We start from the raw sequence: 14,864 nt of genomic DNA on the forward strand, positions 1-14,864 counted from the left end.
TTAGTATGGCGTAATTTAAAAATAACTAAATTTGGTTGGGAATGGGATGAGCAGAGGTAAATGAGAAAATTGACTTTGACTTTATAATATATGGTGGGCTCTCAATAACATATATATAGAACACTGGCTTGGGATTCAGAAGACCCATTTTGGAGTTCTAGTTCTACTTCCCAGCAATTTGATCTTTTTTTTTTTTTTTTTTAAGATTTTATTTATTCATTTGACAGAGATAGAGACAGCCAACGAGAGAGGGAACACAAGCAGGGGAGTGGGAGAGGAAGAAGCAGGCCCATATCAGAGGAGCCTGATGTGGGGCTCGATCCCGTAACGCCAGGATCACGCCCTGAGCCGAAGGCAAATGCTTAACCGCTATGCCACCCAGGCACCCCCCCAGCAATTTGATCTTGAGGAAGACATTGCACGTCTCTGGGCCTCAGTTTCTTATCTATAAACTGCTAGTGAACAGTCCAGTGCCTGGACTATTTTAAAATTCCTTCTAGTTTTATCATCTTAAGAATTAAGATTGCAGTTCATGAAAATAGGGTTGAACTGGTTCTGACCTACCTTGTTACAAAAAAGAATTTCTGATGATACATAAGATTCAGCATTATAGTGTAAATTTAAAATGAAGCCAAAACAAAAGATAAGGATAGCAGAGTGAGTAGAATACCGGAAGATGGGGTCCACTGACTCTGTTTTTACGCTGGGACTAGGGGGCTGGTTCTATATGAACATCCATAACCAAGAAGCCTAGGGTGGGCTCTTACAGTTTGGCCTATAACCGAGTCCTGCCTGGACTCAGAGATCGAGGAAAAGATAATGAAAGAGGCAAACAATCTGGTACAGTTTGTGGGGAGGTTGGGCTACCCTAACTGAAGATGGAATAAGTGAGATACATTAGATTTGGGACCTGAATAGACAAGAGCTTAGCTATAGTGAGGATTCTTAACCTGGGGCTTCAGCCAAAGATAGAACTGTATTTCTAGTATGGTGGTTTCCCTTGTAATTCTCTGAATTTTATTTTACACATTTTTAAATATTCTGAGAAGAGGTCCATAGGTTTCATCAGACTGTTAGAGGGATCCATGATTTAAAAAAAAAAAAAAGAATCATAACCCCTGTATAGTGAGTTGAAACAAACAGGTTAGTGATAGTTGGAATATGCCATCTAGAACGTAGTCCCTGAACAGCTAGCTCTTGGATGCATGAAGTCTTGCCCAGGTTTTTTCTTTGATCAAGTTTTTTAATCAGCAATAGAGTACTTTCCCTTATTTCTCTGGTAATTCTCTCAAGTTGATTTCTTCTCATGGAATCAGAAAGACTATTAAATGAATCCAATTTTAACAGCTGCAAATTTATTCTTCCGTGTATTTCAAGCTCATATGGCTCTCTAGTATCAATATTGCTAGTAGCAGCCTAAGTGTGAATATGTGTTTCTGGCAAGGAGCAGATTTTCATTTTAATTGACACTTTCTTTTATATACTTAATCTTGGATGCCAAGAGCTTTCCTCACTAGTAGTTGTAAATGCTAAATCTGTACTTGACTTCACCACCTCCTGTCAAGATAAATGCAAGCTTCGTTTCCCCTCAGAGGAGTTCAAAGAAATAATTTACTTGTTGTCCTGTATGGGGAGATGTTGTTTTCAGCCAGGCATCACGTGGATTCAACTGCGGAGACTTCGGGTGCCTAAAGCAAGATCCGCTGCCTTTTTTTGTTCTGAAACATGCAGCAGTTGAAATGGGAATTTTGGCTTTGCTCACTTACTCTAAATTCTGTGATTGGGGGGCGCCTGGCTGGCTCAGTCGGTAAAGCATGCAGCGTATAATCTCGGAGTCGTGAGTTCGATCAAGCCCCACGTTGGGTGTAGAGATTACTTAAATAAATACACTTACCAAAAAAAACTCTCGTGATCGAGAAGTGGTAGCAATAAAATCATTAATATTCTAAGTGGGAGTGTGTTGAAGTCTTCCAAGTTTATTCAGAAAGTGTCTTGTATACCTGAGGGGCACCTGGGTGGCTCAGTCAGTTAAGCGTCTGACTCTTGATCTCAGCTCAGGTTTCGATCTCAGGGTCGTGAGTTCAAGCCCCACAATGGGCTCCACGCTGGGCATGGAGCCTACTGAAAAAGTGTCTTGTATACCTGAGACCGTTACTTACAGAGATACGGCAGTTAGGGGGTTGTAGAGGGCTAATCTGCTTAATAAAGTTCAATTTTGGAGGTGTGCCTTAGAAACTCATATCTCCAATCCAGTGATTCAGATCTCTGAACTAAGGTACGTAGAGTCTGTTTATGAAGAAATGGTAGGTTTATTGAGGTCTTGTTTTTAATTGTTTTCTTTTGCAGAACGTAGGGAAGGTTTGCTGCTTTCCTTGGGAAAGTTCATCTAAAAACTTGGTCTTGAATTTCTTTCTTTTTATTTTTTTTTTATTTTTTAAAGATTTTATTTATTTATTTGACAGAGATAGAGACAGCCAGCGAGAGAGGGAACACAAGCAGGGGGAGTGGGAGAGGAAGAAGCAGGCTCATAGCAGAGGAGCCTGATGTGGGGCTCGATCCCATAACGCCGGGATCACGCCCTGAGCCGAAGGCAGACGCCTAACCGCTGTGCCACCCAGGCGCCCCTGGTCTTGAATTTCTTAAGTGGCTGCTTTTATATAGGGTTTCTTTCTTTGACTCTAACCACACAGCTCTTATGCTCCTTCCCTTCAATTTATATCTGTGATCATTAGAATAACCCTGTGAAGCAGTAGAGAAGTTATCTTTATTTTATAGATGAGTGACTCAAGGCTCAGAGAAATGAAATGTTTATACCTTGTAGTAAGTTCAAGAACCAGTACTGGCACCTGGGTCTCCTGACTCCTGGCCTCGTGCTCTTTAAACTGCACTAGCTATCCCACTCTGAAAAGAACGGATGGGACTCAGTTGCGATCATGTATAAGTACATCTCTAAAGGAGAATGTATTTACTGTTCATGCCATGGTATATGGATCTATGCTTTTCTGCTTAAAATTAGCCAGATTCCAAGCCTGTTTATGGAATGTGTACATGAAGAGTGATGAGAATTAGAAGAGCCCGCAGTCCTTGAGATTTTCTTTGATGATAATGTCTGTAACAGCATCAAATACAAATTTGACATTCTGCGTGTCTGTAGCACAGGTCATGTGACTGTAGATTTCTTTGACATCTTTGCGCATGTTGAGGTCAAGGAACTGACTCTTGATGTAATTCCCTGCATCTTCATAAGAGTTGTTTCCTGGTTTCCCAGAAAAAATAGTGAAGAAGTGGGATAAATTAACCCTTCTTAGCTGCTCACTTACTTTTTAGGTGACTAATTTGATCCTCAAAATGTGTTGGACAGCTGCAGTTGGGGGCCTATTGTTAGAGGGAGGGTCCTCTCCTTTATTGCAGTCCTGTGTTCATTACTTGAGTTGAACAACGAAATTGAGAGAGACATCTGTGTCTCCACCCTTGATTTCTGGTAGGTGTCATTTGAACAGTCAGTGGCTCTCCTGCCTCTAATGTCTGTTCTGTCCAAGGACATCTGAATTTAAACCTATGACTGAATATGCAAGTTTCTCAGATTAGACATCCAAGTATCACTTGGACATCACAAAGCTCGTAAAAAGAACTGAGTAATGAAGGGATAAGGGATCATCAACCCAGCCAAGCAAAGGAGTTAAACTTAGTACTCCTTAAAGACAGTTTCCTTTATGTCTCCTTGGTATAGGAAACGAGGCAATCACCAGTCATTACCAAGAAATCATTACCATTGTCTCCAGCCGTTGACACTTACCATCATACTCCGGAAAACAAATGCTGAGATGGACTTTCTTGATTTTTTCCTCAAAGAGGTCCTTCTTGTTGAGAAAGAGGACAATGGAAGTAGCCGCAAAGAACTTGTGGTTACATATGCTGTTGAAGAGGTGCAATGACTCATGCATACGATTCTAGTAGGAGGAAACACCATCAGAGATTTCAGATTGAGCTGATGGTATTGTCTACTTCCTGTTCTTGTTCCCCTTGGAGAGACTAGTGCTCCGAATGTAAGAGGGACATTGGGGAATAGCTTATCTCCTTTTGGTGTAGTGGAATAGAGCCGAAGCCCTTCTAATCTTCATTCTGTTGTAGCTGTATGACTTGGGGCAGATTACTGAACTTTTCTGCGTTTCCGTTTCCCTATCTCATAGGGTTATTACGGAAGTTCGATGAGATCATGTATGTAGTGTCCCTGATGGTGGCTGGCATGTAGGTGTACAATAAATGTTATGCTCATTTTAGGCTGCCAGGGTACTGCGAGGACTTCGATGTCCATAAGTGCTGTTGCTACACGGTTGAAGCTAGGCCTGAGTTTTCATGTGCCCGTTTGTGTCTCCAGGATGATTTTGATAGGCTTCTGTTATAGAGTCCTGGATCTGTTTGGGCAGGAACATAATAGGGATTATTGCCTTGGTGTCAAATGGTGAGGCCTAGAGAATTTCTCAGTGACATACCACAAGCACTTTTGTCTTATTTCATCCTCTGATTGGCACTTTGAGTGAGTGAGAAGTGGTGCTATGTATCTGCGGAATCTGGTTGTTGCCAAGCGCCCCAGACCAGTCTGTTTTCAGGGAGTGGGCCTTTAGGATTTGAAGTATGCTAGTAGCTGACTTGGGCTCAATCTTTTCATCTAATGAAGAAAGAAAAATCTACTTTTTGTGGCCTTCTGTCATTGCTAATACTCCTGCAGAATCCCTTAAAACCTCATAGACTTCAGGGTTAAAGATGGAAGAGATCTTGAAAAATGGATTTGTGCAGAAGATATTCATAGAGCTCTCGTGAACTTGAACTACTATGGAGAAGGGAGAAGAACTGGAGCAAGGGATGGGAGTGTAGGAGCTTTGTCTGATATCAATAAGCTGTGGGCCTCCATTAGCATTTTCCACGCGGTGATATCCTCTGTCTCAAACTCCAGAGGTAACTGGCTGGGCTGACACTTGGCCTGCAGAGCTCCTGTTAAACTCTGCAGGCTCAAGAAACTCACCCTCAGCTAGCCTTCCAGCTGCCAATTTCAGTGGCATGTGAGAAACCTGGTTTGCCAGTCTCTCCTTAGTCTGTTGACAGTACATATTTAGGCTTCCAGGTGAGGTTAGTAGTCCAAGCCCTCTATCATGTTGCACAAAGATACACACCATACATTGATTTTCTCTGTCATTTTCATCTCCTATCTTTTATTTCCATAGGCAGCCTGGGAAAGTCCTAAGTGTAACTCCTGTGCTTTGCAAACCCAGTTGTGATCCCTTGTCTCTTTAAGACTCAATTCTTCTTGTGAGCTGTGTGATGTCCAAGTGATACTTGGATGTGTGATCTGAGACCAAGCTCACTCCCGGTAAATCTGGAGCTCTAAAGTGCTAACCTGGAACCTGTAAAAGAGGAGGTTTTTCTAGAATTATCTGCCTGAGACATTGATTTGGCTGCTAGAGGACTGCCAGACTGTCTTGAAATCACCCAAGTTGAAGAATTGGTGACACAGAACTTAGGGGAAGGGTCACAGGGGAACTATCAAAGCTCTTGGTGCAAAGGCCACTTACCACTTCGTCATCTTCCACTAGCACCATATCATAGGCACTGAGGGCTGCACAGAAGATGATGCAGGTGACTCCCTCAAAGCAGTGGATCCACTTCTTTCTCTCTGATCTTTGCCCTCCCACATCAAACATCCTGAGGGACAAAAACAGCACATGCACTTGGTGTTTACCGCAGAGAGGTGGCCACTTTGGGGCCAGTTGGCAGTGAGATGGGAAAGGGGGAGAAATAGGGTAGTCATTCAGATGGGGCTTTAGTGAAGGCCAAGAAGCATGCCCTTCCCTTTTTTGGTATCTGAGGTGTACTCAGGGAACCATGTGTGTATCTGTGGAGCCCCCGGGAACCGTGTACTCACCTGAAGTTCAAGTCTTTGACAGAAAACTTGGTCTCAATGATGCCGGTGGTTTTGACTCTGGATCGAAGCACGTCTTGCTCATTAGGAAGGTAGTCAGGGGCTGTAATCCGGTCTAATTGGTTTAGGTAGCTAGAGAAAAGAGCTTGGAATTGACATTAAACTTTCCCCAGCCAAGGCCAAGAAAGATAAAGGGTCTTACCCAAAATTATACAGCTAACTTGGTGATAGAACCAGGACTAGAATCCATATTGTTAAACCTTGGGTGCTTTCCTTCAAACCTCGTGTGCCCTTACGAAAGGGAGTGTGGGATGGGATGAGAGGCATGCCCGGTTGAGGCAGGGGTTCTGTCCCGTTTAAGTCAAGTCAGATGACTTTTCCTTAAGTTTTGCCTGACTGCAAGGTTTTCTAGACCCTTCAGTGAGATTTGGTGATTTAAGTGGGTGCCAAAAGTTCCAGCAAGATGCAGGAGTAGACTAAAATTAGAGACTTCAGAGACATGAAGAGATGTGAATCGGTGCATTGCGTGGGACCTTATTTATATCCTGACTCAAGTTGGGGAGCAAACATTTGAGATAACTGGGGAAACTTAGATGAGCACTGGTGTGGATATTTGATGACGTGAAGGAATTATTAAATATTTAGGTGTGATGATTATGTTACTTCTTTTTTTAAAAAAGAGCCTTTTTTTGAGATTAATAATGAAATTTTTAGGATGTAATGATAGAATATGTGGGACTCCCTTCAAAGTAAGTAGGAGATGGAGGTACAATGAAACCAGAGTGACCGTGAGTTGTGAACAGTTGAAGCCAGGTGATTCGCTATATTCTGCTTTCGTATATGTTTGACAGCTATGAAAAATTTAAAAAGACAGGAGGAAGGCAGATATGAAGTGAGATGACAGAAGGAGGGAAGGAAAATGAACAAGTGCTTATGTATGCCAGGCATTCGCACATTTAAATTCTCATTTTACCTCATGTACCTTCAAGTTTCATATCCCATTTTACAGATGAAAGAAAAATTCAGAAGAGTTAAATGACTGGGTCCGAGGTCAAGAGACATTGTGATATATTGTAAAAAGCCTTCAACTTTGTGGTCAAATAAACCTGGATTCAAATCCAGCCTTTGCCATTTATCTTTATGACTTTGGGTAAGTTAATTAACTTCTCTGAACCTGTTTTTCACCTATAAGTGGGACTAATACAAAGCACTCTCTACCTCAAAGGCTTACTGTGCAGATCGAATGAGACGGTGTACGTCATGCACCCAGCAGTGCCTGGGCCTTGGTGAGTCAGTGTTCTGCGGATGGCAAATGAACTAGGTGACAGAACAGGGATTAAATCCAGGTCTGTTTGACTGCAAAGTCCATGCCCATCTGTGATAGATTCTATGCCGTTAGAGGTATGATTGATGTGTACCTTATCATTTTGGAACCAGCTTTGCAAAGATCGTTGTTTTTAATCCCTGAACAACTTCCTTTGGTTTGCCCTGGAAGTTTCTGTGTCCCATGCCCTGGCACCCCGACATAAGACGCTGTATATGGGTGAAGGAGGCATTCACTTCTGGTTAGTGGCCTAAGTAGAGCCTGGGTGACATTAATGTTACCAGCTAGAAAATTCCACCCTGGAAAGGCCATGGTGAATCCAGTGCCTCTTGGGCGAGCATGTGGCAGAACTGCAGGTCTGTCTTCACGTTCATGGTTCTGAAAGGAGAGGCTATGTGTATGAATTGATGAAGAGGACAGCGGTCAGAGGGCTCCTAAACAGAGCACCTTTGTTTCAAATTCTGGGGGTCTTCAGCTGTGTGTAGGCTGCCCTGAGCTGGTGTAAAGCAATACAGAGTGTGACAGCTGTGGCGGCAGTGTCTATCAAAGGGTGTCACATTCAAAGCATAGTAGAACACTGCTCGAGCCTAAACAGAACAGGTATCCAGGCTGAATTCAGTCCTTGGGAGTCCAGCTTTCAGTGCCCGAGATTTTAGGCTGGGTGTGATTTCTCCTGGAGATCCTGGTTGCTTATGCCTCCTCCCACCCTTTCCCCAGTCGGAGTCTTACTAAGATGCTGAATCATTGAGCTGGTACTCTGCAGCTCGGTCGAAGCAGGCTTGCACCCCGCCATCCTTCCACAACTTCCTGATGACCTCCACCAGCTCGGGAGGCATGGTGCCCTCCTCAGTGGAGTCAGCCAGGTTGTTGAGCTGTCGCCCAGTATCCTGTAAGGCAGAGACCTGGCTGAGAACGGCACACGGGTAATGGCTTTCCAGGAGGCTCCTGGGAATATTGCTGAAAGTAAAGCATTTTGCATTGCTACCAAAGCCCAAGATGGAGACAGCATCCAGTGAAGATACTAAGAGAACACTGATTAATTTTGAGTGTGGTTTGGAGATGAGAGAGGGTGGCAATTTATCCCTTCCTGGGAAGCCTAGGGGGAAAACAGAGGTTCCAGGGGCATCCTCTGTGGTGTTTCTGTCTTCCAGCCTTTGTCCAAAAGGGTACGCCACAAAATGTGGGTCCTCTGCCACAGGGAAGTTGGAAGTTTAAAGACCAGATTGACCATGAAATAGACAACATGGGAGACAGGGAAACCATCACCTTTGTTCTTTCAATGATTCAAATTGTGGAAAAGGCCAATACTGGAACTGGGGATTTAGCTTATAAAAGTTCCATGGTCAGGGCAAGGTGCCCAAGAGAACAATTTAAATGGTAAAATAAGACAAAAAGGCAGAGGAAGCTGAGAGCAGATTTCTGTAATTTATTTTAAAGGTAGGGATTGCATACTTCTCCAGGACTGAAGTAAAAAGACTGGAAGCTGGGGCGCCTGGGTGGCACAGCGGTTAAGCGTCTGCCTTCGGCTCAGGGCGTGATCCCAGCGCTATGGGATCGAGCCCCACATCAGGCTCCTCCGCTATGAGCCTGCATCTTCCTCTCCCACTCCCCGCTTGTGTTCCCTCTCTCGCTGGCTGTCTCTGTCAAATAAATAAATAAAATCTTTAAAAAAAAAAAAAGACTGGAAGCTCAGTAGGTGGGATTTAGTTACACGAAACTCTTTTTTGACTCATGTTTCCTCATAGCTTGTTGGCTGCTATTTCTTCTCATTAGCCTTTCCTCCCACCCTTAACCACGTACTGTTAACCACGTACCGCACAGCTTGGTTCGGCATAGTCAATACCCAGTGTGGACATGGCCCGGATGATAGCCAGGATGGACTGCAGCACGTTCCCATAGATGATGGACTTATACTCCAGGCATTCCTCTGGCGTATAGCCGTCCTGATGGATGATCCTGCGAGGAGCAGACACCCAGCCCTCAGTTGGACCTCAGTAACCAGACCTAAGGGATTGGGAATCTGGAAGGATGTAAAGGGCCACAGAACCCGATCTCTATGCCTATGGCTGTCCCAAAGTGGAGAGTGAGGGGGAGAAGGGCATGCAGATGAGGGGCATTGGGAATCAGGTTCTTTATGTCCTTTACATCTGGGTTCCTTAGGCTGAGGAGCCCTTCATCCTTCGTGCCTCTGTGGGCTCTGCTGCCTTCTTCACCCTACCTCAGTCCTCTGGGGCTCTGTTCCTACTCACTTCATCTGTTTGACGATAGTGCTCTTTCCTGACTCCCCAGCACCTGCAGGGAGAAATGCTTATGCTTCAGGTTTCCACCGGTTCTCCCCAACCCTCCAGTAGATGGCCTGTGAGAAGTCCAAGCTAGGACTTGCTTGGGGAGCCTTGTTAGGGGAGAACACACACGGGTGATTGCTGCCCTCCTTGAGCTCGGGCCATTCAGTCTGCATTTAGAGCAGAATTTCTCAGCCTCTGCACTGCTGATGTTTTGGGCCGGACGATTCTTTTTTGTGGGGGGCTGTCCTATGCATTGTACGGTGGTTAGCAGCATTCCTGGCCTCTACCCGCGAGAGGCCAGTAGCACTCTTTTCTTCCACTGTGACAACTAAAAATGTCCCTAGACATTAACCAGTGTCTGGGGGAGGTGGAGGGAGTGGTGGCAAAATCTCATTGAGAACCACTGATAGACTCAGGGGAATTCCTTTAACACATTTCTCCTCTGCCTATTTTTACTCAGGAGAGTGATCTTGGGGCAGAATTGCAGAGAGCTGGGTCACTTCACTAAAATACCGTTTTGTTTTTTTTTTCATCTTGCTTTTTCCTCTATTGGCTAAAATGTCCCACTGTCCTCTCATTTGGACTCCATTCCCCCACCATATACCCTTCAACCCTCTCCCCCAGTCTGCGCTGCCCTGATAATGTTAACCCCCTCCCACGTAGCCTGCGCCTGTTTCCTCTAAGCTGCTTATTCTGAATGTGGAAGAAAGCCGCTTAGGCTTAAAAGATCTCTCAGTGGCCTTGCCATCTCTTTCCCCTTCGGTAGCTTCTTGGGCTCCTTGGAATCTGGCTCCAGCTTACAGCGGTATGCTCACAGATCAGCTGGGGAATAAGAGGTGCCAGGGCCTGGGTTCTCCAGTTCCCGGGCTCCTCGTGGGCTTCAGATCATAACCCAGCCAGCTAACGTGCTGTTGCACGGACGCCGCCTACTCCCAGCTAGCTTACCTCTGTACTGCCATTGGAGGTGGTTCCCCTAAGCCAGGTGTCCCAAACTCTTCATTGTCTTGTTTCTATTGACGGCTCTGACCAATATCTCCGACCAACAGGAGTGCTTTTCTTTTTTCAGCACAGACCTGTGATCTGCTTAGGAGCTCATCACACTGATAAACCTCCCATCTGGCAGGGGCTCTCAAGACAGCTACTGAACAGAAAGCCAGGAAAGGACTGCCGTAGATAAAATACTCTGTTCCTCCTCCCTCAGGGCTCCCTACTTCTAAAACTTACACAAATTCTATACTGGAAGCAAGGAGAAGGAACCAGTTTACTTGGCAAGCGCCAGTGGGCCTATCCCTGGGACTACATGGCACTGATGATATGGTAGGACTTCTGAGTTCTCTGTCCTCTCCTGAGTCCTCGACTCAGAGCTCTCTGACTGCAGATTGGATAACTGTCTGCAAGCCCAGGGTGCACAGTGTTTGCCAAGCTGTGAGGTATTAGGTTTGGTTAGATTTGGAGATAGATGGGTCTGTCCTGGCCCTTGCACTAATCCTGGTTCAGGAAGAGCAGAACAATTCCAGGGTAGCGTTGGTCCTCTGATCTCCGTGGGGTAGCTGTGCTTAGTCAGCCCTAGAGCCCCGATCCCCTAGCCTGAGAGTGGCCAGGGAGAAGAAAAATGACCTGCTGTCCCTCCTCCCCATAGGGTGAGCTAGAACCCACCTACCCTCCAGGATAAGCAGGAAGGAGCAATACCTTCTCCTTCTCTGGCTCATCTTCCCATCTCGCTCACCCAGCAATAGCAGCTTGACAGTCTTGGCTTCCTTGTCAGCATCCTCCTGCAGCTTCTTTTCTAGCTCCTTGGACCTCTTGGCCAGTTCTTTGTCCTCAGCACTGACTCCACTCCCCATCTTTCTGCCGTCTCCTCCTCGTCTGCTGCTTCCGGCCCTTAAGCTTCTTCTCTAGAGTTTCCTATGTGAGATGGAAGATAAGGAAAAAGTAAGTTGGGATTGAGTATCCGTTTGGTTGTAGTTCTAAAAAGCTGGTCTATAGGGGGCTCGGTGAGGGAGCAGGCTCTAGGTTCTTGTACCCTGCCTGTCTTGGCTGAGACTCCCTACCCAGCTGGAGATCTACTTAGTCTAGGGATTGTAACCTTTATATCTAGCAATGTGATGGGTCAAAGCCAATTAAGAGCTCAGTATGACAAAGGGCAAAGACTCATGTTTCTGTAACTAGGAAAATGATCTGTGGGATTCTGACCCAGGAGGATAGGATGCGGGTACTGAAGCTCTCTGGAATGAGCTCATGGCTGCCCCATTCTTTGGAGGGGCTGATCCCCTAAAAGTCTCTTCCTTCCTTGGATTCACTTGCATCTTAGTGCTAGAGATTAGAGGTATAAATGCAGGAAGCTCTGCCCATCCTGAGGCTCTAGATTTTAGAGTCTTGGTTTTAAGGGATTCAGGGCATCTGAGCACCCTCTCCACCATACCAGGCTGGTCCTGGCAAGGAGTTTTTGTTTAGGGTGGTGCCCCTCCTGGAAAGATTAGAAATGTTTCCTCCAGCTCCTCCAGTGGCTGCTGCACCAGGAAGCTACGAGCGTTGTTCCTTTATGTTGGCTCATCTCTTCTTACATGCTTCTGTTAATAGCACTTATCACTTCATACTGTACTTTGCCTTACAAATGGGTTTCCCCCAGGCCGAATTCGTTCCCCTGGAGGTCAGACCAAATGTGATTCATCTTTGAATCCTTCAGACCTTGTGGTTTATCAGTGGACCCTCAGTAAAGGTTTGGTGACTGAAGGAAGGAAAGAAAAAGGGTATGTGTAGACAGAAGGGAGCTGCTTCCCCTCAACCCACTAAGGCCCCGGAGGCCCAGCTTCACTTGGTGAGTGAACTTCTGCTGGTATTTAGAGTGGGGGGAATCTGTGCTGCCTCATATAGCAGCCTGCTTCCTTGGGAAATTGTACTCTAGCCTCTGGCTTTGCATAGGTTGGGACGGCCCGCCCTCTTGCCTGCGTCCCTGCAGCCCTTTCCTGGGGAGAAATGCTAGAGTGTAGTCCGGCAGTTGCCTCTCAGACCTAGCGAAGATTCTATCCTTTGGTCAAATTTCTTTATGCCTGTTATTTCAGTTTAATTAAATGAGTTGCTGATGGAGCCTTCTCAGAAGGAGATCCTTCAAAATTTTGCCACCCAAAAGGTGGCGCAAGGCCTAGCACAGTTCACCTGGGAGCGTCTTAGAAATGTAGGGTCTCAGGCCTTAACCTAGACCTTCTGATTGAGAACGTGCGTTGTAACAGAATTGCAGGGGACTCTAACGATGTCAGAATTCAGGAAGTGCTGCCCTAGGAAGTATTAGGGAACTGTTTATTCCTCAAACCTGCCTAAGTATGGGGATCACCTGAGATGCGGGTTTCTGAGCATTATCAAATCTTAGATATCACCGATTGGAAGATCACACAGAGATGTTAACGTGTCCTGTATGTTTTTTTTTTTTTTTTTAATTATTTATTTATTTATTTGACAGAGATAGAGACAGCCAGCGAGAGAGGGAACACAAGCAGGGGGAGTGGGAGAGGAAGAAGCAGGCTCCCAGCTGAGGAGCCCGATGTGGGGCTCGATCCCAGAACGCCGGGATCACGCCCTGGGCTGAAGGCAAATGCTTAACGACTGAGCCACCCAGGCGCCCCTGTCCTGTATGTTTTTAAAAGGGTGTGTTTTAGAATCATTATGTTCTGGTAATGGTGCTAATTCCTGAGCCTGAGAAACTATTTTAAGCTATATAGGTGATTATCATCATGTGGCAAGTTTGAAAAAACCTGATTTAATTGGTGTGGAATGCAGTCCAGGTATGAAGATTTCCGTATTTCCCCAGGTGATTCTAATGTGCAGCCAAGGACTTGAGGATTTAACTTGCGTTCAAAGGGTTTAACGTGCTCTTTCCTTTTAAGTGTGGAAATGTGCTGCAGTGGCCTGTCCACTGGACCGGAGAAAGTGGGAGGTAGCACCTAGGTCTCCTACCTACTAGGTGCCCTGAGCCACCACTGAGCATCTTCCTCCTTCCACCACCTCTCAGCTGCCATCTGAGTATCTGGCTGAGAAGCTCTGGGCCTGGAGCACGGACTCTCAGGGCCGATGGAGAAATAGGTGGCTGCCGAGGTGCCTTCCATAGTGATCATGGTTTCCCAATCAAAACTTGGCAAATGCTTCTTGACTTAAGAGAAGACAGGAGAGTATCTTTGAAACTGTGACTGTCTTGGAATCTTGGCTATAAAGTGTCAGTAATTATACCTCCCTAGCCCTGCCTAGCCTACCCACAATATTGGTAACCTACACCCAGGCCAGAGCTGTGCTGAAACCTTTTCTGTTCAGAGCAGGAGACGCTAGACAAGTTATGTGGCTCCTATTGGTTCATTCTCACACTAACTTCAAGGTAGGTGCTCTGTCCCCAGTTTGCAGACCAGATAACTGAGGCTTGAGGGTTAAGTAACTTGTTCAGGGTCATGTAAGCTTAATAAACAGATAAATCAGGTGATCTTTCTACTAGCCCCACATCAGCAGCCAGTGAAAGAACACTTGGACAAAAAAGGCAAATGCACGCGCTTGCGAACAGTAGCACTTGCATTGCGAAAGGAACCACGAACTTGTTTCACGCATGGGGAAAACGTTCGAGCTGTGCCTTTTTCAGCTACCACCTCTGCAAACTTCTGTGCTGCTTCTGCTTGTTTCCTAGTTTGCCAGGTTCCCATTCCCACTACCGGGCTGAGTAAGGGAGCTCCTGACCCTCGCCTGGCCTCGAATTGTGCTGACCCACCCTGGCGCCAGTGACCTCCTGCCTCCCATCGTCAGCTCCTGTGCCTTTCCTGTGGCTGTTCCACTTTATTACCACATTTGAGTTCAGTGTCATGGTGGAGTAGGTAAAGCATGAAGGTGCTATTCCCATTTAGAAGCACAGAAAGATGATAATAAACAAGTTAGTATCAGAATCAGAGCTCAGGAGTCCTATCACAGCCTGATAACCAGATCATTTTGAGTGAAAAAAGACTCACCATTTCCCAACAAGTTTGGTCCTGTTTCCTGAGCTAAGGGGAGATCTCAGGATCTGTCTTACCCTCAGTGGTGGGGACTGTGGGTAAAGCCTTGTCCCGGCTGGAGTTAGGGGAATATGAATGAGGAACTGCCTTCAGGACCTTCCAGTCCAAAGGAAGAGGAGGGGTAAATTCACAGAGAAACAGTTTAATTAAAGGAACACTGTGCTGGAGAAGTCAGAGCTGTTTAAAACCTAGCCTCCACGCCTGGTAGGAAAGACATTTATAAACACGTTTAACTGTCAGACTGAAAAATTCTGTAGAAGAAAGGAGGGAGCAACTAAAATGAACAGACTTTGATCAGAGAAGCAGAACAATAG

At 45.7% G+C, this 14,864-nt stretch overlaps 1 protein-coding gene across 1 annotated transcript; it reads right to left on the reverse strand.

The window, feature by feature from the left end:
* Positions 1-1,047: 1,047 nt before the first annotated feature.
* On the reverse strand, positions 1,048-11,418 carry GNAT2 (G protein subunit alpha transducin 2). Its single transcript, XM_002919208.4, has 8 exons — positions 11,253-11,418; positions 9,491-9,533; positions 9,056-9,197; positions 7,971-8,128; positions 5,921-6,049; positions 5,571-5,700; positions 3,797-3,950; positions 1,048-3,256 (listed from the first exon to the last, which is right to left on the reverse strand). Exons 1-8 carry the CDS (start codon positions 11,368-11,370, stop codon positions 3,066-3,068), a joined length of 1,065 nt encoding a protein of 354 aa, XP_002919254.1. The 5' UTR covers positions 11,371-11,418; the 3' UTR covers positions 1,048-3,065.
* Between the last annotated feature and the right edge of the window lie 3,446 nt (positions 11,419-14,864).

The sequence above is a fragment of the Ailuropoda melanoleuca genome, chromosome 2, assembly GCF_002007445.2.
Source record: "Ailuropoda melanoleuca isolate Jingjing chromosome 2, ASM200744v2, whole genome shotgun sequence".
In the NCBI taxonomy this organism is placed as follows: domain Eukaryota; kingdom Metazoa; phylum Chordata; class Mammalia; order Carnivora; family Ursidae; genus Ailuropoda; species Ailuropoda melanoleuca.

What these genes read in the sequence shown, in the direction of transcription:
- GNAT2 (XM_002919208.4), bottom strand. Translation starts at nt 11,370, where the DNA reads ATGGGGAGTGGAGTCAGTGCTGAGGACAAAGAACTGGCCAAGAGGTCC. An exon ending in ACTATCGTCAAACAGATGAA is followed by an intron (nt 9,198 to 9,490) that starts GTGAGTAGGAAC and finishes TGCTCCTCGCAG; the next exon opens with GATCATCCATCAGGACGGCT. An exon ending in GTCAAAGACTTGAACTTCAG is followed by an intron (nt 5,701 to 5,920) that starts GTGAGTACACGG and finishes TTTGTCCCTCAG; the next exon opens with GATGTTTGATGTGGGAGGGC.